The sequence below is a fragment of the Myotis yumanensis genome, unplaced genomic scaffold (genome assembly GCF_028538775.1).
Source record: "Myotis yumanensis isolate MYYU_CA2020_CCGP unplaced genomic scaffold, mMyoYum1.0.hap1 SCAF_5, whole genome shotgun sequence".
NCBI classification, from domain to species: Eukaryota; Metazoa; Chordata; class Mammalia; order Chiroptera; family Vespertilionidae; genus Myotis; species Myotis yumanensis.
Window position 1 is genome coordinate 6,834,363 of NW_027223756.1, and position 24,499 is coordinate 6,858,861.

General features: G+C 52.2%; 1 protein-coding gene across 4 annotated transcripts in view; it reads right to left on the bottom strand.

Moving 5' to 3' along the window:
- The window catches only part of DOCK2 (dedicator of cytokinesis 2), a 372,626-nt gene that overhangs the window by 8,070 nt on the left and 340,057 nt on the right, over positions 1-24,499 (bottom strand). For all 4 annotated transcript variants that reach the window (XM_070414430.1, XM_070414429.1, XM_070414433.1 and 1 more), the window contains 10 exons: positions 22,734-22,824; positions 21,754-21,873; positions 18,308-18,397; positions 16,390-16,494; positions 14,343-14,484; positions 9,591-9,672; positions 8,230-8,314; positions 7,350-7,436; positions 2,237-2,413; positions 784-867 (listed from right to left, as the gene is read on the bottom strand). In XM_070414430.1, the coding sequence (XP_070270531.1) occupies positions 784-867; positions 2,237-2,413; positions 7,350-7,436; positions 8,230-8,314; positions 9,591-9,672; positions 14,343-14,484; positions 16,390-16,494; positions 18,308-18,397; positions 21,754-21,873; positions 22,734-22,824 (1,063 nt within the window). The remainder of the gene's footprint in view (positions 1-783; positions 868-2,236; positions 2,414-7,349; positions 7,437-8,229; positions 8,315-9,590; positions 9,673-14,342; positions 14,485-16,389; positions 16,495-18,307; positions 18,398-21,753; positions 21,874-22,733; positions 22,825-24,499) is intronic.

A 24,499-nucleotide genomic window follows, 5' to 3' on the forward strand; every position in this document is an offset into this window, starting at 1 on the left:
TGACTGAAAAAGGCATGAGACCTGGGAAGGAAGGCTGGGGCCTTGGGGGCGTTGGGTTTCACAGGTGGCACAGGTAAGGACGGAGAGAAAATTCCAGACACACAAATGCATTCCGGGGAGCACGTCTGTGCAGCGCTTGGGTTCGCCCCTTTCCAAGCCTCACTTTGCATACGGCAGAGGCAGAGAAGGACCTGAATTAGGATCCTTATTTTAAGAAAAGAGGCTGCACCCAGTGCTCCACACTCCCTGATTTCCCTTGAGTAGCAAACACTCCCCTCCCCGCCACAATAGCTCCATTTGTTTGCCTGGCGATGGGTAAGGAGGGAGGGAGGACTGGCAGCTGCAGCCGCTGCCCCTGCCCCTGGGCTTGCTGTCCTCCAGCTCCTGCCTTCAGAGCACAGCCCCCTCAACAGTGTGCCTGGTGGTGGGTGGGTGGCCCCTGAGAGCAGAGGTGTTGCGGGGCGGTGGGGGGGGGGGGGGGGGCTGCCTTTTATTTCAGTCCCGCTGGGAGAAGTTGCCCCTGAATTCAAGAGCCCATAAAGCCGTCTTAGCGACAGGCAGCACGACATCCTCGCCTGGTCCCCGAGCAGCACCCCAGGGGTGCGGTGGCCCAAATCCAGGCTCCGAGGGGGCCTGCTCCGGTGAGATAAAGCGTCAGAAGAAGGGCTGAAAGCCAGAGGACAGGAGGACACGTGCCGCCATGCCAGGCAGCGGCTGGCTGAGGCCTGTACGGGAGGGGCTGGGAGGGCAGAGGCAGGGCGGCTCCCGTCAGCTCTGCTTTACCTGCCACGCGATCAGGTCCTTGAGGCGGCTCAGCTTGTCCTGGTCCTCAGGGTGGTCCCTGGTGTAGTCCTCCGTGAAGAAGGCCTGGGGGGGACAGATGGGAGTTTGGGGGGTTCTGTTCATTTGGTGTGGGCCCCCTGACCCATGTCCCCGGCACCGAGAGAGGATTCCACGGGAGAGGGCCAGCAGCGAGGCCACAGTATTGATGGGGCAGAGACCTATAGTGACCGACACTGTTTTCCCTTCTTGGAGGCTCAGGTCAGCACCCACTGGGAATGGGCCACAGACCCCCAGGAGAGTGGTTCTCAAAGTGGGGTCCCTGGATCAGCAGCAGCAAATCACCCATCACCCTGGAACTTGTCAGAGATGCCAATTATTGGGCCCCACCCAGACCTACTGCATCAGAACCTGGGAGGGGGACCAGGTTAGTTACAAAGCTCTGCAAGGATCTGACTCACGTTTACGTTTGAGAGCAGCTCACCTCACCACCTCCCTCCTGGTGTGTGAACCTGGCACCCCAGCTCTCTCCGGGCTCACGCCCTCCATATGTGCACACACATAGGCACACACAGCAGCCCTCCAGGCTGAGCGAAGGCATGCCAGTGGGGACTCTATGGGGGACTGAGGGTGGCTGGAAGGACTGTCAGTTTAGCAACTGGAATTGCTCTGAATGAAATTACTGTGTTGCATTCTTAGTCTCACATCAGTGAATGGCATGGAGAGATACTAGGGAGTTCACTGTGAGGTCTACTAGAAGGAGGAGGCCACTTCCCCCCAGTGTCTCCTACAATGTAAGGTGTGACAATCAAGTGAGGACTTTCCATTCCATTTCATTGCCAGGAAAAGCTACGTCCCACTCCTGAGAAGTTGGTATTCTTCCCCAGTGAATACTGTGACTCATATATCTGATGGCTTTTCCCTTTTTGCTCTGGACACCAGGAAGCTCAAAAAAATAAAAATCTGTGGCTCCCATGTGTGGGGGTTTCTGGAGGGACCTTGGGCCTGGCTATCTAAGTTGTAATTCTCCTTTTGGAATTGACCTCCCATCCTGTCTGTATTGTCACAGATTCTGGGTTTCATTTCTTTCTCTTTTAGAAGATATTTCCAGTCACGGACTTGGATTCATGGCTCCTCCACTTCAGTGGCCTGGCTTACGGTCACCCGGTCCTCTCAGAGCCCTTCCTTGGCTGAGGCGCCTGGATGTGACCAGTGGCCTAAGGGGCCCTTGTGAGCCCTGCCCCTTCCGGCCGCAGCACAGTGCGGCACTGAGGGTGGGAGGAGATGAGAGGGAGGCTGTGGAGCCTCTGGGAGGTGAATGGGTTCCCACCAGGCGGAGGGGTCCCTTTAGGGGCAAACGGCTAGAGTAAAATGAGCCACATGCAGCTGTGTCTGCCCCCCAGGCCCCCAGTCACTGCTCTGACCCCCACGGGGGCCGGGACAGCAGAGCCCTCACCTTCTCGTACTTGGCGAACCCTCCCATGACGGCGGGGTCCACGATCCCGTTGAGGAGCATGGACAGCGGGTTAATGGGGAGGCTCTCGTCACTCTGGTACTGGTTGATCATCATCAGGATCTTCTCATTGGCCGTGGACATGGTTTCGATGGCGTTCTCCAGGGGGCTGATGGTGGTCTGTTGCAAGTGAGATCAGCAGAAAGAGGGGGCCTTAGCAGGGCCTTTAAAAACAGATCTCGGCCTATGGACCAGGAGGCCAGGGTTCTATTCCTGGTCAGGGCACATGCCAGGGTTGTGGGCTTGATCCCCAGTGTGGGGCGTGCAGGAGGCCGATCAATGATTCTCCCTCATCCCTGATGTTTCTATCTCTCTCTCCCGCTCCCTTCCTCTCTGAAATAAATAATAAAATGAAATAAATTAAAAAAACAAAAAAAAAGACAAAGAAAAACAGACACTCTCGCTGGTAGGTATTGATTTCACTGGGGGCTGGAATTCAAATGAGGCGATGCTCCCCGAGGGGCCGCGGCGGCCCTGTAATTAGTGACTCTGGGCTGTCTGCTGTCTGGGGAGAGACAGCGTCCTGTGTTGTGAGAAGGGATTTCCCTGGGGAGCTGAGGAGACTCCAGGCCTTTGCTGGGGTTTCAGAGGCTGGATGTGCACCAGGGAGGCCCTTCCTTCTTATTACCTGGGAGAACCACTCTGTAATCCAACCCATCTGGCATTGCTTGTGCACCTACTGTGTGTGAGCTGGCAGCAGGCAATCAGAGCAGCGGGAGGCCTGATGCCCCAGCTTGGCCCAGCGTCAGTCCTAAAACTGGTTGTTGTACGAGGGGTCTCTGTCCCCAGGTGGATTCGGTTTAGTTGGGAAGGTAACACTCACCGCCTCTCCAACACCCGTTAGAAAGCGATATAAACAAGACACCCGTCACATGCTAACTGCACAGTCAGGGATCTCAAGAGCACGGAATCTGGAGGGAAAGACTGAGCGAGGGGCTGCAAACCTTTCCATAAAAGACCCAGACATCTGCAAGCCAGACATTCTCTGTCGCAACCAGTCGACTCTGTTACTGTAGGAAAAGGCAGCTCCAGGCAACAGGAAAGTTAATGCGCTGGTTGTTCCAATAAAACAACTCACAACAACAGGTGGCAGGTGGGGTCTCCCACAGGCCCCCGTGTGCTCGCCCTAGGCTACACTGGGTGCAGCCCTCAGCCCTGCTGGCTGTTTTCCAGCTGTGTGACCCTGAGGAAGTTTCCTAGCTTTTCTGAGCCTCAGTGGACTCATTGGTAAAACGAAGCTGATGAAACCTGCTCGGAGAATAGCTGGTAGCTACTGCTCCTCCTCCTCGTAGGCGCGAGGACAGAGAGCAGCAGTGTTCCTCACCAGGGAGACTCCCTGGCAGGGGCGGTGCCTCCCTGAGTCTGTAGCAAAGACCAGGCGAGGTAATAGGACCCTTGACTCAGCAGAATTCTTTGAAAAATGTCGCTGTAGGTATTATGGCCATGGGGCATGTGGGAAGGGCAGATCCAACCTCTAGAGCCGTCTGGGACATCTTTTTAAACCATTTCCTTAAATCTCGGTGAAATCCCAGCCTCCCACACCTTTCTTCATTTGTTGTCATTTTTAAAGATGGTGCTGTCTGCAGCAAGGCGGCCCTGGGACCAGGTTCTCTCACTGGCACTGCCTCTTTCCGTCACACACACACACACACACACACACACACACACACACACACACACACACGTGAGCTGGAGCAGGACGCTATGTGCCCGCTCAGCGAGGCTGCACCCCTGCAGGGGCTGTGGAAGCCCCGTCCAGACTGGGCTCCAGGGAAAATCTGTCACAACCACACAGGGAGGGCCCAGCACCGCACCCCGATCTCACAATAGCCTGGTGCGTCTGAGAGACAAAGCCGTGAGGGAGTTATTAACCATGGGGAGTCCTGTTGATTGGCTTTCCGCCCCATTTCTCAAGCGACTTTTGATTCACCACCCCCCCACCCCACCCCACCCCCCGGCCATCTTCAACGTCATTACAGCCTGGGGAGCAGGGAGTGAGGGTGACAGTGCCTCTGGCTTCTCACCCCCGACATCCGTGTGACAGAGTATGCAGTGCTCGGTCACCTTGCCCACCCTGCTGGAGGGGAGACTGAACTATCAGAGGGACGCTCTTCGGAAACAGTTTTAGACCTGGGACGTGGGAGCATCAGCCAAGGACGAAGGGACACGAATTCCCTGTCATCGGGGTGTTTCGCATTCTTCAGAGGCGTGTCACCCACATCCCCTTCTTAAATCAGACCCTCTTAGGACCCCAGGCGCTGCATGAGACAGGCAACGCCATTACATCCTACTTCTGCCCCTGATCACTCGGCAGCTCAAGTCCCACCTTTGGCCTCAGTTTCCTCCCGTGTAAAGTAGTGGGATGGACAAGAACCAGGATCTGCAGGCCAGGCTGGGCCTGGCGAGGTTCTTACAGATGGCATCTGACTTCAGCTGGAGAGGGGCTGCCGCCACATCACCAGCCCCTGCTGTTGGAATAGGACTATTTCACCTATTGGCATTTTTCTCCTGGGCCATGAAGGTTTTTGAACTTGTAGCTCATGACTGAATGACCCCTGGGTGGCTTTCCGCTCTGACATTCCATAGGTTTTCAGTCTCCGTTTTACAGACGATGGAAACGAAGGCCCTGAGACACACTGTGTTTGTCCAAAAACATGCAGCTTGTTAACCACAGTGTTACATTTGTGTTCCTGACCCCAGGTCAAGGCTTGCTGTGAAGGGGGCATGTTCGCGGGGCCGAGAGCAAGAAAGAACCCTCCGTAAGCAGAACCCACACTCGAATCCCATCAGAAAATGCCTCTCTGTACAAACAGTCCTGTCGTCATGACGATTCACGGAAGAAACAGCCGACAAGATATCAATTCGGGGAACGCAAACGCCAATGCAGGGAAACGCACTCGCTCAGCGGGCAGGAAGCTGGCGTCTGAGATGTTCTGACACTCGGGCTCACTCAGCCGGGAGGCTGCTACAGATAAATCCACTCCGGTCAACGTTTTGGAAGTTTTCCTAAACCTTCCCATCAGAAGCCATCAGGATAAAAGGAGCGAAACAAAAATGTTGACCAATCCTTTTCTGACTCCTGAGTCCGTAAGACAAGGAACCCGGTTCAGACGTGACGGCGTCTGCGTATTGATTGATGGGTATAGGTTTTCTTAACCAAGATTCTTGAGCAGCAGTTACGGGCCTGGGACTAGTCTTTGCATTGAGCAATATGGCAGGGAACAAAATAGACCAACATCTGGCTTCCTGGAACTTATGTTAGTGTAGCACTTAGATCCTAATAGGGTATATTATATGTAATATTCTAGATATTAAAATCAACATGCAGCCACATTAGATGGTCTGTTAGGAGGCGGCAGGTGCAGTTGCTCAGCGGGGAGGAGAATGGGGGTGCCACAGGGCTCCCTCCGTTGCCCACAGTCTCATGGAGTCACTGAAGGACAGGGGGCACCCTGCTGAGCGCCACTGGAGGAAAAGGCACAGCAGGGGCATGGGGTGGCAGCTACAGATTGGAGAGAGTTTCACATTCTTCACTCTAGATATGGGATTAATAACATTATGTACTTCGCAGGGTTTTGTATTCGTGGGATAATGCGATAAAGCCTGACACAGGGCCTGGGCCACTCGTCAAGCTTTGCCTGTGTCGGTCTGTCCCACGAGGAAGAGCACGAATGGTTTCTACCTCTCCAGGGCTCTCCTTATTGCTGGGGCGGTATGGGACACGGTGAGGAAGGAGGAGAGAGCGAATCCAGCCCAGGAACCTGAGGTTGAGGTCAAACCCTGCTTTACTTGCTAACCTTGAACAACCCACTAACTCACTCATCACCTCAGTTTCTTCATCTGTAAAATGGGAGGAATGGTAGCATCTATCTCTCAGCGTTGTGGAGGGGTTAAATGAGCTCATGCGTGTCAACGGTTTAGCACATCCTCAATGAATGTTTGCTGATATCATCATCATTCTATTTCCCCCAAGGTCCAGGCTATGCCTGTGAAAAGGAGACCGGAGGGCCACTGGGCTGCTGGGGTTGGGTGGTCCTAATGCTGATCACATAAGTAGCTGGAAAACACCAATCAAATCACGTCCCTCCTCTGCTCACGGTTCCAGGTCATTCAGTAGGAAAGCCAAAGTCCTGGCGGTGGCCTGTAAAGTCCTACATGATCTGGTATTCGCCTCCTCCTCCTCAGCCCTCACTGGTGCGGACCCAGACACAAGCATGCACCGGCCCCAGGGCCTTTGCACTGCTGTTCCCTCTGCTGGAAAGTCCTCCTCTTCGTATCTGCGTGGGCCACTCCCTGACTCCCTCCAGGCTTTCTCTGGCCACCCGATTTAAATAGCAATCCCTCCATCATCTCTCTCTTCCACGTTTCTTCACAATGGCTATCACCATTTGACACAGAATATATTGACCTTGATGTTTTAGTCTGTCTCCTGCACTAAAATGTAAGCTTCATGGCAAAGTCTTCAGGTCTTAGAACAGTGCCTGGCTTGTGTTAGGTACACATCAAAAATTTGTTGAATGAATAAGATATCCTGAATATGTGCCTACATTTCAAGTTTCCTCACCACCACTCTGACCCCCTGTGGGAGCAAAAAGATTCTTAGATGAGGATGTGAAGACCCTAAAGTGCGTTGAGAAGTAAAATACATGCAATTTGCATAAGGGAGTTCAAAAATTAGCCTGGCTCCTGTGGGAGTTCTTCTCTGTGAGCCTCATTTTATCCAGCTGTAAAATGGGTTCATCGTGGGATTCTGCACATGCACCCTCAGGGGCTGCTGGGACAAGGAGGATATGAGGGGTGGTTGCGTGGAGAGAGTTCTAGGCATCTACCTCCCCCTGCATCCACCACAGGAGCTCCCCATTCACCAGCTTGCATTGCATCAGGTTTCATTTGTGAGGAAAGAAAGCCACCTGATGCTTTAAGAAAGCTCTGAAAGCAGCTAATTTGGATGCTGCCTCAGGTCCCTTCCCGCACTGGAATTTCAGGACTCCCACGGTGGCTTCAAACCAAAGCTCCTGGGACTGGGAGAGGTGCACCCTAAGGCCCGGAGACTCACCTGGGACATGTGGACCACCTCAAACCAGCGCAGGATCCCCGGAAGCTTGTACGCGGTCAGGAAGGAGGTTCTCTCGATCCACATGGACTGTGCCGGGGCAGGGGGTGACGAGGGAAGGAAAGCACCTCTTAGGAAACCTGGGTACCAGACACGCTTTCCCGGATCCCTCCAGACCCGCAGGCTCCCCATCCATCCGAGACCAGATTAAGTATTGCAAGACCCAGAAACACACTCTCACCTTCCCCTTAGGAATCCTTTCCCAGCACAATGTTTAAGTTTTCCCTGGATTTAGGCCCCGTCAGTTTTAACTGGGGTTTCTGAAGGGTTTGAACCTTAAGGTAATATTGAGTGCATCCACTGCCTTTCCTGGGGAAGGGCCACCGTGTGCACTCAATTCTCAAAAGGGCAGTAACTCCCCAAATATGAAGGGTCACAGCCCAAGGCCAAGAGCTGGAGGAGCCCTGAGGCCACCTCCTCATGCCGGGCCTCCGCTCTTGGGGACAGAAGGCAGGCCCCAGCTGGGGAAACACCCAGGGGACGGCCGGACTCACACCTCTGTGGCTTATAATTGGTGTTTCCTGGAGGGTTTGGCTTCACTGCCCCTACGGAGCCTGAGGACCCTCCTTCCGGATATGCCCCAGTGCCCTGTGCTTGAAAGGCCATCTCACCAAGGCCCGGGGCCTATCTCGAAAGTGAAAAGACTAACAACCCCAATGGAAGGACCAGGGATGGTGTCGCTGCGTCGGTGGACGCTGCTGGCTTTACTTCCCTAGCTTTGGATCAAATCCCCTCCCATTCAGAGGTCAGCAGATGCATGCCCTGCTTGGCAAGGGGGCCCAGGGAATGGTCAGGGCTGCTGCGGGGGAGGGCAGGTACTCACGGCAAACTCGTTCTCAGGGTCAACCGTCCCTCTGCGCACCGGCCGGGAGTAGTGGAACCTTTGCACGTAGTTGGATTTGTAAAAGCTGCAAGACAGGAAGAGGCTGAGGCTCCCGGCAGCACGCCGGCTGCTGACGCAGAGCCTGCCCGGAGCCTGCCCAGTGCGGACCCTGACAGCAAGCACGGGCCTGGCAGAGTCCTGGCTGCGATGTTTAAAGCCAGGCTTTCCTGGCCAGGTGATTAGAAGGTAGGCTGGTGTTGGGCCTTCATGAGGACAGGGCAGCCCTTGGGGTACCCCAGGAGTTGGAATTCCTGCATGAATGCACACAGAGCCGCCTGGATCGTCATTTCCTGTGACTGCTGGGAGGACTGGACACACCTAGCCAATGTCCCGGGGGATCTTCCAAGGATTTCTTAAGGGACCCCAGCCATCCCCCCAAATCACTTTTCCCGACTCTCTAGTGAGGTTCTGCCATCGGGGCCAGCAGGGCGCAGTGCTAGCTGTATAACTGTGCTCCCTGCCCTTGCGTGCCTGACCGTGGGGGACAGGAGGCTGAGGTCCTGCTCAGTCGTGTGAAGGGCATGGGCCCTTCTTCCTACAAACCCCTGCTTCCCACTGGTCCAGAGGAGAGGCCTTTTACTAAAGCATGTGGGGTGCTATATTGGGCTCCTGGGTCTCAGGGGGTGAGCTGGACAGCTGGGAGGGGTGCAGCCTTGTGGCCCACAGGGTCAGCAGAGCCCGTGCCTCATGGCTCATCACTGACCTTGCCATCTAGCGTTGAACAGACTGATACCTGCCTTCACGGGACTCCCTGGGATGTCCCTTTCCATAATCTGAACATGCCCACTGTCAGCACACAACCCCAGCACATGCTGAAAGATGGCCCCTTGGGAGAAAGTGCCCTTCTGAGCACGCCCTCCCTGGAGCCCTCCTTCTCGCGCACGCACACACACTCACACACACACACTCACACACACACACCCTCACACACACATACACACTCACACACTCACACATACACACACATTCACACACACACACTCACGCACACACACATATACACACACACGCACGCACGCGTGCGCACACACACTGTGGGATCCACCTGAGCGACAGGTTCCACGTCCAGTTCAGTGAATCTCATCACTGCTTACTGAGGCTCTGCCTCGAGGCGAACCACATCCTCATTCCTGTCACTCATCTCTGGCTTCAGCCTTTTCAGCGCAGGACCCAGATGGCTAATTGAGGGGGCTGGCTAAGACCAGGAAGGACCCAGAAGGGCTCTGGGGAGAAATCCCTGCCCTCAGCCCAGCTTGGGATTTCTTTCCCATTCCCGCCTTCCAGCGAGCTGCAGGTCTTACTTTATAATCTGGTCAGGCACCGGCTTATTCTTGAACCTGGGGTGTTCATCCAAGACGGGCTGGACGGTGAAACACTGGATGTCTGGGGTCCCCGAGTTAAGGTTCACAACACGTTCCTGGCCAGAGGGACAGTTCCAAGCAGAGCGGGTCCCTCTGAGACCTTCCAGACCAGCCCTTCTGGGGCCCAGTTTTCGTTGAAGGACCAACCTCGGGTTGCTGGCTGCCAGCTAGGTCCTATTGACCAGTTCGCAGGCAGAGCTGCTGTCTCTTGCAGCCCTGTCCCAGGGCTCCACCCCTGCTGATGGTAGGTTAGTGGTGCTAAATCACCTTTTCCATTGCTGTATTATCATTAGCAATAACACCATCTAATGCATTTATGGCGCTTAATCAATTGCAGAGCACCTCTCCCCATGGTCTCCTTTCCTCCCTCCAATTCCCCAGAGCAGCGGTATTCATGTAATTGTCCCAATTCCTAGCTGAGGACATCAAGGTCAAAGAGGCTAGGCAACTCGCGGACTCTCACACACTTGTGAGAACAAAGCAGGGGTTTGTATTTTCATCTTTAATCCTAAACTCGGGCTCTTTGACTCTCGACTGTTACCCAGTGTGGCCCTTGGACCAGCAACGTCGGTATCACCTGAGAGCATGTTAGAAACGGTGACTCTCAGGCCCTGCTTCAGACCTGCTCAATCTGACTCCGATTTTTCCTAAGATCCTGATATGCACGCACACATTTGAGAAGCACAGCTTCAGAGCATGCAGATACATGCCGGTTTACACTCCAACTCTGAGAGTTTGAGAGGAGCTGCCTACAACAGGATTGGAAGGCCATGACCTGGCTCGGTGGGAAAGAGTTCCATGATCGATTAGTGATGCCTGCCATGGGCACAGATCTAAGGAGAGGCCAGATCTCTGTCACCCTCATTCTAGACCTTTATTCACTTTAAGGGAATGATACTGCAAACTGGATGAACAAAGTCAGCCGTCACCAGCTGGGCCCACCCCTGCGCCCTGCTCCATGGCGTCTCCACCCATCTGTCCTCTTTGGCAATCCGAGTTCTCTCATTGCTCGGCTCTATCAGATGACTGCCATGGCTCCGAAATCCCTCCTCCTGGGCCTGCCAACCAAGGCATCGCAAACTCCTCGTGTAGGCATTCTCGTACGCCAATGTTAAATACGGAGTATTCAAATACTCCACTAGGCTCCCGACCCATTTCCCACCATTACCTCTGCACGTCCAACACATCCCACTACTGTTCCCTCTGCTTGGAAGGCTTCCCCACACCTCCAGCACCTCCACGAGCCTTTGGCTTGTCCTCAGCCAGGTCTCCTCCTTCACAGCTTGGGGGCCCCTCAAGCGCTTTGTCTATACCTGGCTCTTATCTTTCAGCACCCTGTCTCCCGCCCTCCCCCCCCCACCCCCCGACCAGGCTGTGAGCTTTCTGATAGTGGAGGCTATGATTCTTTCACAGGTAAGAAATGGCCAAGACATCATTCCAAGTTCAATTTCAACTGCCCCCCCACCTCCATAAATGTTGGGCTTGTTGGATATTTTTAAGCATCTGAGCTGTCAACATCTTGGCTTCAAGCATTTTTTGCCGTAAAAGATAAAATAGCTGGTTGACAGTTTGGTTACATTTCTCCATTGACGAATCAATTTAAATACATTAAATACTTAATGTATTTACCCTGGCTGTCATGACAGTTTGGTTTTATTTCATTTCTCCATTGACAGGTCTCGCAGTAATCCCATCTTCACATTATATAAATCTTAGCCCTCATAACGGTCTACACAGTGACATGTAGATGGGGTGGTCTGAAGAGTGGATGATAACAAGTACATATATTTACTTGATAGGAAATATGGGCCGGATTGCATACTATACTAGAAAATGATCACACGTCAGTTTGCGAAGCCTCAGGTGATACTGTATGTATTGCATACCTCAGCATTTCCCATGGAGCTTTGGAACCTCTAGCAATGGACATGTGACCATATGCGAATACAAATTGACATTTAAAAAAATGTATAGCAACAGTCTTTTTAATTTTGTTATTCACTTTTTCCTGTTTTATGATGTCCTTTTACAGCAAAATTGCCTTACGGTCAATTCATTCTGCAGTGAAAATGTTTGTGGTGAAAATGCTTGCAGCCAAGATGTTTAGTGGAAAAATGCCTAGAACCTCAATAATCCATCCATGTATTATCCATGGGTGCCCCCCCGCCCCCGCCCCCCCCCCCACTATTGCAGCAGAGTTGAGTGGTTGTGACAGAGACCACATGGCCCAGAAAGATGGAAATATTTCCCATCTGGTTCTTTATAGAGAAGTTTGCCAGCTCCTGTTTTAAAGAAGGTTCTAGGTCATAGGTCATGTCTACTGACCTCAGCAACTGGTCTTGGTCCAAGAGGGTCATCCAACCCTGACCCAATGGAGCCAGTGACACAGGAGGATGTGTGGCTAGACTCCAACCAGGTGCTGAGGCTGTGCATAGAAGTGAGGCCCCGAGGTCTGGGCAGAGAGGATGGCAGGGGCAGGAGACACCCAGCTAAGCGACCTTTGCTTTTAAATGTCTTCCCCCAGTTGATACCCAAGTGGAAAGACAGGAGAACTGTTGTCACTTACATCTGTCACCTTTCCAAACTGTCCAGCAGCTTTTCCACAGAGCTCAGGTTTTGGTAAAAAGCAGACCCGAGTTCAAATCCTAGTTCCATCACTTCCGGGCATCTTGTGCAGATGCTTACAGTTTTTGAGCCTCCGTTTTGTTATTTGTAAAGTCCAGAGAGTAATACTTCCCATCTCAGGGGATTATTAGGAGACTACAAGGGAACAATGCATGCAAATGCCTAGTACATGAACAATTAGTTACTAAAGAACATTCTGTTCATCAGTCTTAAACAAAATGCTGGCATTATAGAAAGAATACAGACTTTGAGACACATAGAACTTAGAGTTCAAATCTCAACTCCATCACCAACTAGCTTCGTAACCTTACCTCCCTGCCTCCCACATTCCTTCTCGATGAAATAAGGAAAATTAATTCTAACCTTACAAGATGTTGCAGGGATTAAAGGAATGATGGCACTAAAGCACTCAGTCCTGCATAGCAAGAAGAGGACATTTAACAAATGACAGACCTGGATCCAGACACTGGATCGGGCCTCCATATGATTACACGGTCAGGAGCACATGCCCCCTCCACCTGCCGGAGTAAGAGCCATGGGGCTGCTCAACTTCACGTGTCCATCCCGGGTCTCATCTGTACCCAAACTCGCATCTGTAACCAGCCAGCCCCACCACCATTGCATTTCCTGCTGCAAACGACCGACCGAGGTAGAGCAGGCACGAAGGGCAGGCGAGCATAATGAAAAGGTTACAGGTGAATATGCATCACCCGAGGGAAATACATTTGGATTACAGTTCGGCAGACTTAGCAGACCGGCCATGTAACCTGTCAAGGCCACTTTAAAGGCTATAACTTAATTTGTGTTCTGGGGTGCAAAGCGGGGAGCCAGGCTAGCTTGAGGCACCTCCGCTCAGCTGTCTGCCTTTTCCTTGGGAGTCTGCCTCCTGCTCAGGGTCGACTCCAGGCCCTGTGAACAGCGCACTCTACCCTACCTCACGGCGTCATCTCATGCCACCTCTGTCCTCTATGTGTGCGCCAGTGAGCTGGCTCCCTCCCCCCTCCCTTTCTGTGTCCATCTCCCTCTTCCTTTCCTCTTGTTTTCTTTGTCTCCTTATTAATCAGCATGTATTTCCCGAGAGTCAGCTTTGTACGGGGCACGGGATGATGTAGGAGTTACTGTGATGTTCAAGTCCCTGCCCTCACAGAGCTTAGCATCTAACTCACACGTACCTTTAAAAAGCACAAAGATAACAACAGACTGAGGTCAGCCCTCTAAGGAAAACACACAGAGGCTGAGATACGAGCCCTGAAGAGTTCAGAGAAGGCCACATTAGGTCAGGGATGGCCTCTTCCAGGTGGTGCCGCCAAGTTAGGACCTGATGGGGGAAGGGCATGCCAAGCAGAGAGAACAGAGGTGGGAACAAGCTTCATGTGTTTAAGGAACAGAAAGGAGGGAAGAAAGAGTCAGGGCCATGGTGATGGAGAGGCAGGCAGGAGTCAGAGGCTGGGCAGCCTGGAGGCCTTACTTGGGAGTTTTGCTTTTCCTAGAAGAGCCTTGTGGCCCCATTTCAGTTCTTGGAACCTCCTCTGCTTCTTCCCACTCAGGCCTTTGCATGTGATGGGCCGTCCGTCTGTCTAGGACATTCTTCCCAGCTCCCACTAACCTTTGGCTGGTGACTCACCTTCCCCATCACCTTCCCCAGGAAGGTCTTCCCTGCCCCCCCCCACCGCAGGACCTGCATAGCCTCCTCTTGGCAGGGATCACATTTTTATCGACACATTTAATGGTGCTGTTGTTCAATGTCTCTCTTAGTTACTAAACTATATGCTCCCTGAGGTAGAACCACGTTATGAATATAGTCTCCAGCAGGTTGCATTACGGTTGGCGCAGAGTGGGAGCTCGATAGTATTCCTTACAAGAATGAATGACTGAGTAATTAACCAATGAATTCAACATCTAGAGTTTCCCCAGGTGGGTTCACTGTATCCCACCACACTGGACACTGAAATCGGCACCCGTCAATGATGCTGGTCAGCTCTGAGCTCTAAGATGGGGCTCTTTGGGCTACAGTCCCAGCAGGGCTACCCATGTCCGGCCCCTGGGCTGGGGCCTCTCCAAGGATACACTGGCCTGGGGCGTTCTTCACATCGTCCCCGGGGGCAGAGGTTGTGTTCATCTTCTCCGCGTTGGGGAACTGGCTCATGAGCTGCATCTGGAAGTCTTCCCTCCGCTCGTACTCCTTCCCTCGGTAGATGAACACTTTGTTCTGCAGAGAAATGAAACCATCAGAGATCTCAGGACCCAGGTTTAGAGGGTGTGGTCCAAGCAGAGCTGGGAGGCTGTGACATGAGCCTGGGACCATGGTGGCTTCCTATGGATCTTTCTCTCCTTCCCCACTGAGCAAAGGAGAAGCTCAGCTCACTGACCTTCTAGCCAGGCCCAGCACTTCTTAAGAAAGGCTGGGTCTAGAGGGAGAGAAGATCGCGGACGCTGAAAGCTTCTCCTTTAAACTGTCCTCTGTAGAGCTTTCAGAATAATTCCTCACTTGACGTTCACTGTGTCACTCTACTCTCCTGTTTATATGACCACAAGTTTTACGTCTGGCCTTTAATGGGCCCTGTGGGCTGGGCCTGTGGGTGGGGAGGGACCAGCATTTGGGTCTCCCATCATTTGGCTCCTGGTCCTATTTCCATGGAGACACACTCTTTACCCTTCCTTGACCACATTAGCCTCTTCTAGACCAGAAATTTTCAAACAGAGGGTGTTTTTGCCTCCCATGGGAACTGGTAGTGTCTGGAAACATTGTTGGTCGTCACTTGGGGACGGGGGGGGGGGGGGGGGGGGAGGAGTACTGGAATCTAGTGGGCAGAGGCCCAGGATGCTGCTAAACATTCTTTCACACACAAGATCATGACCTAGTTTAAAATGTCAACAGAGCTGAGCTGAGAATCCCTGTTCTAGACCAGACCTGGGCATCCTCTGATGGCCCTAAGTTCTTCTGTATAAACCCACATCTGTCACCTCCATAGATCGGTTGCTTCTGAACCTGGGAGACCACCCAAAGAGCCCGGGAGACTTTAGAAGTTTGGATTTTCAGGCCTCACTCCAGACCTGCTGAGACGGAACCTATGTGGTGGGGCCCAGAACATGCCTTTCTATCAAGTTCCCCAGGGGTTCTGATGCACCATCAGGTTTGGGAAGGCACCTCTCTTCCATCAAGGAAACCCTCAGCATGTGCCCTCCTGCATGCAGCTCATGCCCACTGTGACTTCCACATCAACTGGTAACAGTGAGTGATTTGTCTCTTTGACTGGACTATCAATCAAGTGGAGTCAGACACCAGGTTTACTGTTCTTGTTGAGTCTCCCTGAGCTCAGACTTGAACCCTAGACTCCCAGACCGGAAGAAAACCTGTAGTTGACCCAATTCAACTCTACATAATGAGTGAAGGAATAATCCAAAAAGCAGTGGTTCAGAAACTGTGCTCCAGGGGTCCCTGAGGGTCCCCAAGACCCTTTCCAAGCCACACAGGTCCAAGCTCTTTTCATAATAACGGTAAGCTGTCATTTGCTGTCATCACTCTCATTCTCTCTCGAGTATGCAGCCGTTTTCCAGAGGCTGCGTGATGTGTGGGATCACAGCGGACTGAATGCAGAGCAGGGTAAGCATCTCGCTGTCTTCTCTCAATCAGATATTTAGGAGGTTTGCGGGAACAGGAAACAATTCAATGTTCGTACTAGTTTTTAAATTAGAAAATACTGTTATTTTTTCATAAAGATGAAGTTTATATTGACAAATGATGGCTTTATTTTAAATAAGTTGATCAATAGTTTTAATTTTCTTAGTTTTAATTTCGAATGTGGTATATATAGGCTATAAGTACAGAAGTTCTTTGGGGACTGCAATAATTTTTAAGAGAGAAAAGGGGGGTCCTAAGTCTAAGAGCTCTGAGAGCCGGTGCTCTATGGGGCTGCTGGGTAGCAGAGATCCTTGCTGCAGGGACAGGGAACTCATTACTCCGGAGGCGGCTCTGTGTATGGGGGGTGAGGGAGTGGCGCAGTGCTGGAAGGGAGGAGAGCATGGTGTCTGAGCGCACCCAGTCCTCCCGGCAGAGGGACAGCTGAGGTGCACAAACTGGGCCTGGCCCTGGGACAAGTCACCGCAAACTCACCCGCAGGAAGGTGGGGAAGCCCTGGCCATAGTACCCGACGGCAAAGTAGTCTGGCTTGGGTCTGAGGATTTTCATGATGTTTTCATAGAACTTCGCCTGCTGGACCTGAAAGAGGAAAACTCACAGCTCATAACAACCCAGATGTGTGTCGAAGGCACACTCAGCTCAGGGAGGCCGCAGTGCAGACGTGCTCCTTACACCAGCACCCGTGTGCGCACATCTGCACATCGGTGGAAGCGTCTGCGATTGTAACAGTACAGCGGGTCCTCTGTATCTGCAAGTTCCACGTCCACGGACTCAACAACAACAGATTTCAAATATTAGAAAACAAGTCCCCCAACGTGTTCCCCCCCCAAAAAATACCTCGAATTTGACACATGCCCAGCATCACATTGAATCCATGCAAATGAATCGGTGTGCAGGCAGACCCTGCTGTAGCCTGTATCAAATAGACGTCCTATGCCATTTACATAGGGGCCTTGAGCATCTGCAGATTTTGTCAGCTGGGGGTCCTGGAACCAGTGTCCCCTGGATGCCAAGGGACACCTGCAGCAGCTCTATCTGGCGCAGACCATGTACCGGGCAAATCGCTCTACCTGCACTAGCTCATTTACTTGCATCAGCCTCATAGTAACCCCACGAGTACTGCATCTCCATTTTGCAGATAAGGAAACGTTATCTCCTGGTGCAGCCCGTGGGTAAGGAAGCGAAGCCGGCCAGCTGTCACCGGCCTGTGTCCGTGCGGGTGTGTGGATGGATGTGTGTCTGCATATCGACGTCTTCCTGTGCGTGCACACGGCATATATCATCACCTCTAAGAGGCTTGTGCTTTCCACATTTCAGCATCTCTGGAACAGTTTGCCTCTTACTTTACACCTGATGGCCTCTTGTGATTGATATCAGCCAGAAAGAAATCACTAGCCAGACATGGCACATAGAAAAGGACAAACTGTGACATCTGAAATCTGCTACAGATGGAAGATGTGTGTGCATGGACCCAGGCACGAGCCTGTGACGTGGGCTTGGTACCCAGATGTGTGTGCATGCCAGCATGTGTGTGAATATGTACTGTGTGTGTGTGAGTGTGTGCATGCATAAATGTGTCCTGAGCATGTGTGTGCAGGACCTCGGGCCTCCCTATCTGCAAACGCCTATGTGGGATACACTCATGGGGCAGATATAAGTGTTTTCTCTTCAAGCACATCTCTTAGAACACTATACTCCATAACCAGCCCTCCCCCCGCCCCCCCCGCAAACCATCCTATAAACTCTCTCCCAACATTCGGACACTCATTAGAGCTGGACTGGCCTCTAAAAGGAGCTACGATGGGGTCCTGGGTCTGGCTCTCAGGTCACCAGGAAGTAGGTGGGGGGTGGTGGGGGGCAGCAACCTAAAAGTTCTCCACATCTTCCCTGCAGAGGCGGCCTCCCCGCCCAGCCCGGTCTCTGCGGCACAAGCAGCATAGCTGCTCCCCCACTTCCACTCCCTCCCCCTAATCACAAGCACCCAGGAGCTAATGGGGAACGGCCAGATGGGGAGCACTTTAATGTGATTTATCTGTTAATCAGAAAGCACAAATTTGCGTTTTTATTTAATTGGCTCAGTGATTTGTGGGAATTTGACTGCAAATGGAGCACAGCGCTGATTGGGTGAGCGGCCGCGGCAGCGCCCAGTGCCAAGCAGGTACTTAACGCCCATCCCAGCGGCTGTCTGATGAGTTTTCCCAGAATTCCTCCCTTTGGAAATATTCCCAATGGGGAGGGAGCTGCTCAGCACAGCCCGGCTCAGGTCAGGCCCTCCCTCCATCCTTTCTCTGTGTCCCACCTGGCTGGCCTCCTGCCCACTCGCCCTCCTCTGTGGGGAGCCAGGTCCTGAGCACCAGCCTCCAGAACAGTCGGCTCTGAGGTGGCACCTTACCAAGTTCTGGCTGAGCAGCTCGTAGTCAAAGATCTCCATCTCGTACTGCTCCGCCAGCTCCTTGCACAGGCTGATGGCCTCCTCCCACATCTGCAGGAAGGGCGAGGAGACAGAGGTTAGGGGCGCCTCCAGGCGAGCAGGGCCTTTACAGAGGAAGGGACCGGGTGGCTGTGTCTCCTGGGACTCAGTGGCAAGCCTGGCCCAGCCCCAGCCCCATGCACAGGGAGCCCCAGCCCCACGCACAGGGAGCCCCAGTCCCACGCACAGGGAGCCCCAGCCCCATGCACAGGGAGCCCCAGCCCCACACACAGGGAGCCCCAGTCCCACGCACAGGAAGCTTGGTGCTTCCCAGGAGCCCTTCCTCTGCCTCTCAGCCCAGTTTCTTCACAAATAACGGAGCAGCTGCAGACTAGGCTGAACACGGTCCCCACAGGCTCTCAGGCCCTCACAACCCTTCTGAGAGGTGACTGGTGGCTTCTGTACTCCCCAAGTAAGACGCAGAGCTTCATGGGCAGAGCAGTGGCCCAGCTCAGATGCCCAACCCAAAGCAGGGCCAGGATGCCCACCTGGGGTGCCCCGGGGCCTTGCTTCACTCCTGCCTCAGAAGTGAATGAACTCCCTCAGCTGTCCCGTGCAGGCGGGGCAGGGAGGTGTAGCCCTGTTTTCCAAAGAGAAATGGTTCACAGAGAAGTAAGCAGGTGCCTGGGCGCAGGGTTTCTGGAGATAGAGATGGGGCCAGATCCACTTCTCCTGGTGCTCACGCCTGGGGGCCTTCCACTCTGCCAGCCTGACGCCTTTCCCTTCTGGCCATCTCCCCTCCCTCTCTCCTCCTCCTTCCCTCCCTCCCTTCCTCTGCCTCGTTTTTTGGTGTGTGTATGTGGTAAGGACACAAGATCTTCTGTTAACAGAATTTTTTAAAAACCTAGTTAGCTGTTTGTAATTGGTTGTTATTCACATATATATATATATATATATATATTTATTATTATTATTATTATTATTATTGATTTCAGAGAGGAAGGGAGAGGGAGCGAGAGATAGAAACATCAATGACGAGCGAATCATTGATCGGCTGCCTCCTGCATGCCCCACACTGGGGATAGAGCCCACAACCCGGGCATATGCCCTGACTGGGAATTGAACCGTGACCTCCTGGTTCATAGGCTGACGTTCATCCTCTGAGCCACACCAGCTGGGTGACCATCTAAACAGAATTTTAAGTTCATGATGGGACCCAGTATTGCTAAGCAATGCCAATGCTGCCCAGCCGCGCTCTAGAGCTCAGTCATCTGTGTAACTGAAATGACGCAGTCCCTTCTCAGTGGGGTTATTTTGGGGGGGCGGGTGCGTGTGCAGGGGCCGCATAGAGGCGGCGATGGGAGTGGTACTAGAGTAATAAAAGGAGTGATTGAGGTGTTTAAAAAGATAGGTCTTTTCTGTATTTAAAACCAATTCTGAAAACAATCTCTGGACATAGGGGACCCATTCCCTCTGCTTTGTGTGAGGCTGGAGCTGACAGATCACCCCTCCATCTGCAACCACAGGGGTGGGAACCCCAGCAGAGAGACCGGGGAAGGCACAGTGGGCAGAGGTCTGGCAATCTCAAGGGACTCCATTACATTCCACATTTGGTTTAAAATAGAAAAATGCACCTAACTGGAGAAGCTGGGGGAGGTGGGGGAGGAGAGAGGGCAGGTTGCCAAAATGCAGTGTGTGCTTTGTAGCAAAAGTGCTCTCTCTGCATCCAAGCATAAAAATAAATAGAAGCAAGTACGGAGTGCAGGCGCCGTGGCTGTAAACCCATGGACAGCGTAGGGAGCAGCGTAAAAGAGCTTTATGTGCCAGAAGGAACCAAGTCCGTGGGCCAGGCCGGCTGGTGCTTCCTCTTCAGCCAGAACAAGGGGTGGTGGTAACACCCTGAGCTGGCCAGGGGACTGTTTGGCTCAAGTGGAGGTCTTTGCCAACTTCATACCATAATATGCCAGAAATGTTCTTCCCGTGTGTAAGAGACCACTAAGGGACCAGGAAGGAAGCCAGACAGGAGTTAGGGACCTGGGATTTCCTCCCACATCTGCCCCTGTGGTCACTGGGACCTCTGACAGTCACGGATCCTTGAGCCTAATACAGTCCAGGGCCTGCTGGCTTCCAGGCGTGGCATGGTATACAGTGGTGGAGCAGATATAAATGTGGAACATAAGCGAGTAAAGCACACACAAAAAATAGATGTAATTTGGGTTCTGAGGGATGTAGAGGAGTCCACCAGGTGGCGACAGATGGACTTATGGGGTAGAAAGCCATGGTGTGTGCTTGGAGCAATGAGTTTCCATGAGGAGAGGTGTGGGGGAAAAGAAGTTGAAAGGATGCTAAGGAATATGGGCTTCATTCTAGAAATTTCCACACAGTGGCTTTCAGAGTGAGCCGTACCCATCTGCTCCCAAAGTATTTAGTCACCACCCTGTTCCACCCCCTCTCCCACAATTGCACAACACCAAAGGGTAATGTACAAAAAACATCATGATTGGCATGTCCATCTTGCCAAATGGACGGTAAAGTCTTTGAGATTGGGAATTATGCCTTTTCCTCTCTGCTTAGCACAGGGTGGGTTGAATTGGATACCCTGCAGAGAACAAAGCTCAGCATGCACTTTTGGGGCCCCCCCACCCCCACCCCACTGTGACAACTTCGTCAGCTGGTAAACCAACAGTACACTGACTGGATGTCTCGCAGGGCAGGAGGTTCCAGAGATGGCAGAGTCTCTGCCCTCAAGAGGCTTATAATGGTAAATTATAAAAACAGTGTTGTTCACCCACTCAACTCCTGGGAATTTATAAGCCCTTCCCAGACATTACCTCATTTTGTCTTTCCAGGGAAGGTGGGGGGATCAGACTAAGACAGATGCGAGGAACTGCAGTGCGAGGACAGACCAAATTCAGTGCTAAACTGTGTCCTGAGGAACACCAGAGGCCTTGCGATTCAGAGAGAGGCAGTAGGTAAACTGGGGGACTTGAGAAAGGCTTGACGGAGGAAATGGCCTTCAACTGGGGGCCTTGAAGGTGGAGTCGGTGATGATGGTGACAGTCACAACTCAAGATGTCACCATGTACCAGGTCTTGTGCTAGATGTTCCACATGCAGCTTCTCACCTAATTTTCCCAATATCACTAGAAAGTGGGTACGATTCATATCTCACTATTATGAACTGGCATCTCCTAGAGGCCGAGGGAACTGTGGGTAGAGGACCAAGTTGTGAAGCACAGGCCACCTGAGTGTCCAAGTGTGCAATACTGGTGCCATGAACAAAGGTGGTAGGACTGGAGATGGAGAGAAGTGGTCAGACTTAGGACTGGGATGGAGATATGCAGATGGGTTGGTATGGAGCACAGGAGAGAGCCACCCATCCCGGTAGCAGGGTCCCCACAGAGAGGAAAAGGGGGGGGGACAAATTACCTTTCCTTTGTCAAAGTAGCCTATGATGATCTCATACAGCGTCTCCTTCAGCTGGCGGTGGGTCTGGGGGTGCTGCTGGCCTGTCTGCATGACCTGTGAGGCACACTGCTCGTCTGACCACTGTGGAGAGAGGACATGCGGGGTCACCAGGGGCTGAGGGGCCACCGAGGGCAGGTGTCTCCCCCATGGATAAGGAGCTGTCTCCCTGCCACCCTGGGTGTCAGCTGCCAGTCAGAGAGATACTGGTTGACAGGCTACACTTGGGAAGCACCCCTTGATTTTTGCTGAGTCACGCTTGACGCTCTACTGCAGTGGTTCTCAACCTATGGGTTGCGACCCCTCTGGCGGTGAACGACCCTTTCACAGGGGTCGCCTAAGACCATCCTGCATATCAGATATTTACATGATGATTCATAACAGTAGCAACATTACAGTTATGAAGTAGCAATGAAAATATTTTTACGGTTGGGTCACAACATGAGGAACTGTATTTAAAGAGCCAGAAGATTGAGAACCACTGCTCTACTGGCTCATATATGTGGTGTGTAGGGACTTTCTCTGAACTCCTAGGAGACATGGTCCCAGCTCTTCAAAAGCCAGAAAAAATCCCTCAGACTTTGTCCAGCTCTAGCAGCACTTTCAATAGCAGGAAAATGGCTCAAGTGGAGGTCTGGGTGTGCTAATGATTTACAGTTGATGTCTGGATGTTATAGAGAACAGTTGGGTGTTATATAAAACCATAAGACATATCTCGAAGGGTTACTGTTGCTGCTAAATGTGAAGGTCACAGAGACCTTATGTGCCCAGGAGAAGCAGTGCAGAAAAGTAACCTTGCCAGATCAAGTTGTTGGACTCAGAGCAACACAAAATTTATTTGGCTAATTCTTTTTTCTTTTCTTTCTTTTCTTTTTAACTCCCCCACTTGCTGTGAGGCCCGAGGGGAATCCCTGCATGAATCCACTTCATGGGAAGGGCAGTACCTTGAGAAGCCAAGTGTGGAGAAGGAGCGTGTAGGCAGCCTCCGTGTAGTTGTCACAGTCCAGGTGAAGATCACGGAGTTTGTACAGGTACCTGTTTGGGGAAACAAGCTGAGTTACCAGGTGATAAGGAGGCAGGTGGCAGGGCCAGGTAGAAGCCAGACAGAGCAACTGAATACCTCTGGGGAATTCTCCCTCCCTACTAGCCAGCGCCCCTGTGTGGTCATGATGGCATCTGTGGGGCGCTGGGTGTGTGGCAGGTACTATGCTAAGTCTTTTAAATGCCTCAGATCATTAATCCTCATGACAACCCTGTAAAATGGGTCTGTTGGGGATGCCCATTTTCAGATGAGAAAACTATGGCCTGGAAAAGTCAGGCATGCTTCAGGCCAGTACCATTCACCTTCATACTGAAGACTCCAGCCAATGCAATATGACAAGGGAAATCAGAGAAGGAGAACTGAGTAACTCGTCGGAAGTCACGTGCTAATAAATAGAAGAGCTGAAACGTGATCCCAGGTAACTGCCCTTGGAGCCAATGCTCTGGTCATTGTCCTATTCCAGAGCATGAACAAGCCACGGCCCTGCAAAGGGGCAGATCCTACCTGTTCTTCAGTGTTCTCTGGGGATAAAGGAAGTACATTTAAGGAAGGAAGTGGACCAGGGTTTGGAGATTGGATATTCACTTCCAGACCTGGAGCTGTCAGCAGGGAGAATCTACTATTCAACAATAATCACATCCCCACCACCCGTCCATTTACGATGTGATGCTCCAATTCTGATCCCGGGGATGACTGTATGGATGAGTGGTGTTGAGGACAGGACAGGAACAAAGGAAGGGAGCTCTGGTCAATTCTTGATTTGACACATAATAGGTATTAAGGGGCAGGGAATTAATTTTCAGTGCCTTGCTTTGCTCATCGGTAAGATGTCAACACTCACAGAACACACTTATGGGCATAAAAAGAGCCAAGCAGTCCATGTCGGAAGGCTCAGAAAGTGACGGCTAGGATTGCAGCTGATAAATGCAAGTTTGCACTGGAAGTGATTAGCCTAGAGCCAGCACTGAGCTGTAATGGTTCTTATCTATTTTCATTGTGAATTCGGCTCTTCTACAAAGAAGAACCTGCCACTGTTGGAAACAGATTCAGAGCCAGAGCACCACTGCTCAGGCGACTTGCATGTCATCAGGAGCAGGCAACGCTTAGTGCTTGAGTGAAGGGGCGATGCTGTGATGCAGGCCCCGGTCTCTTCCTCTGAGAGGGAAGGCGGTGTCTGCCAAGATTCTGCCCTGACTGCCTAACCACAGGGAACAAAGGGCTTCTGAAGCAGCTGCTCTCAAAGCAGAGCTCAGTGCTCAGGCTTAGGCTCCTGCTAGAAGAAACCTATCTGCACAGAATGTCACCAAAGGAGAAGCTGGCCACATGAAACATGGCCCGCGAGCCAGATGCAGGCTGCCTGACCTTAGGGCAGGGACTGGCAAAGATTTTGAGGAGAAAAAGTCAGCTAGTGGTTTTTGATAACTAATGAGCCAGGATATCCTAGTGACCTTTCTCTCATTTCTTGATTCAACCAGCCAAGTTGTGCTGAGCACACAGCTATACCAGGCGCTAGATATAGTGGGGACAAAAGTAGACACCATTCTCAGGACTTGGCATTCATAGTCTAGGACCGTGGTTGGCAAACTGTGGCTCACGAGCCACATGCGGCTTTTTGGCCCCTCGAGTGTGGCTCTTCCTAAGCCTTAGGAGTACCCTAATTAAGTTAAT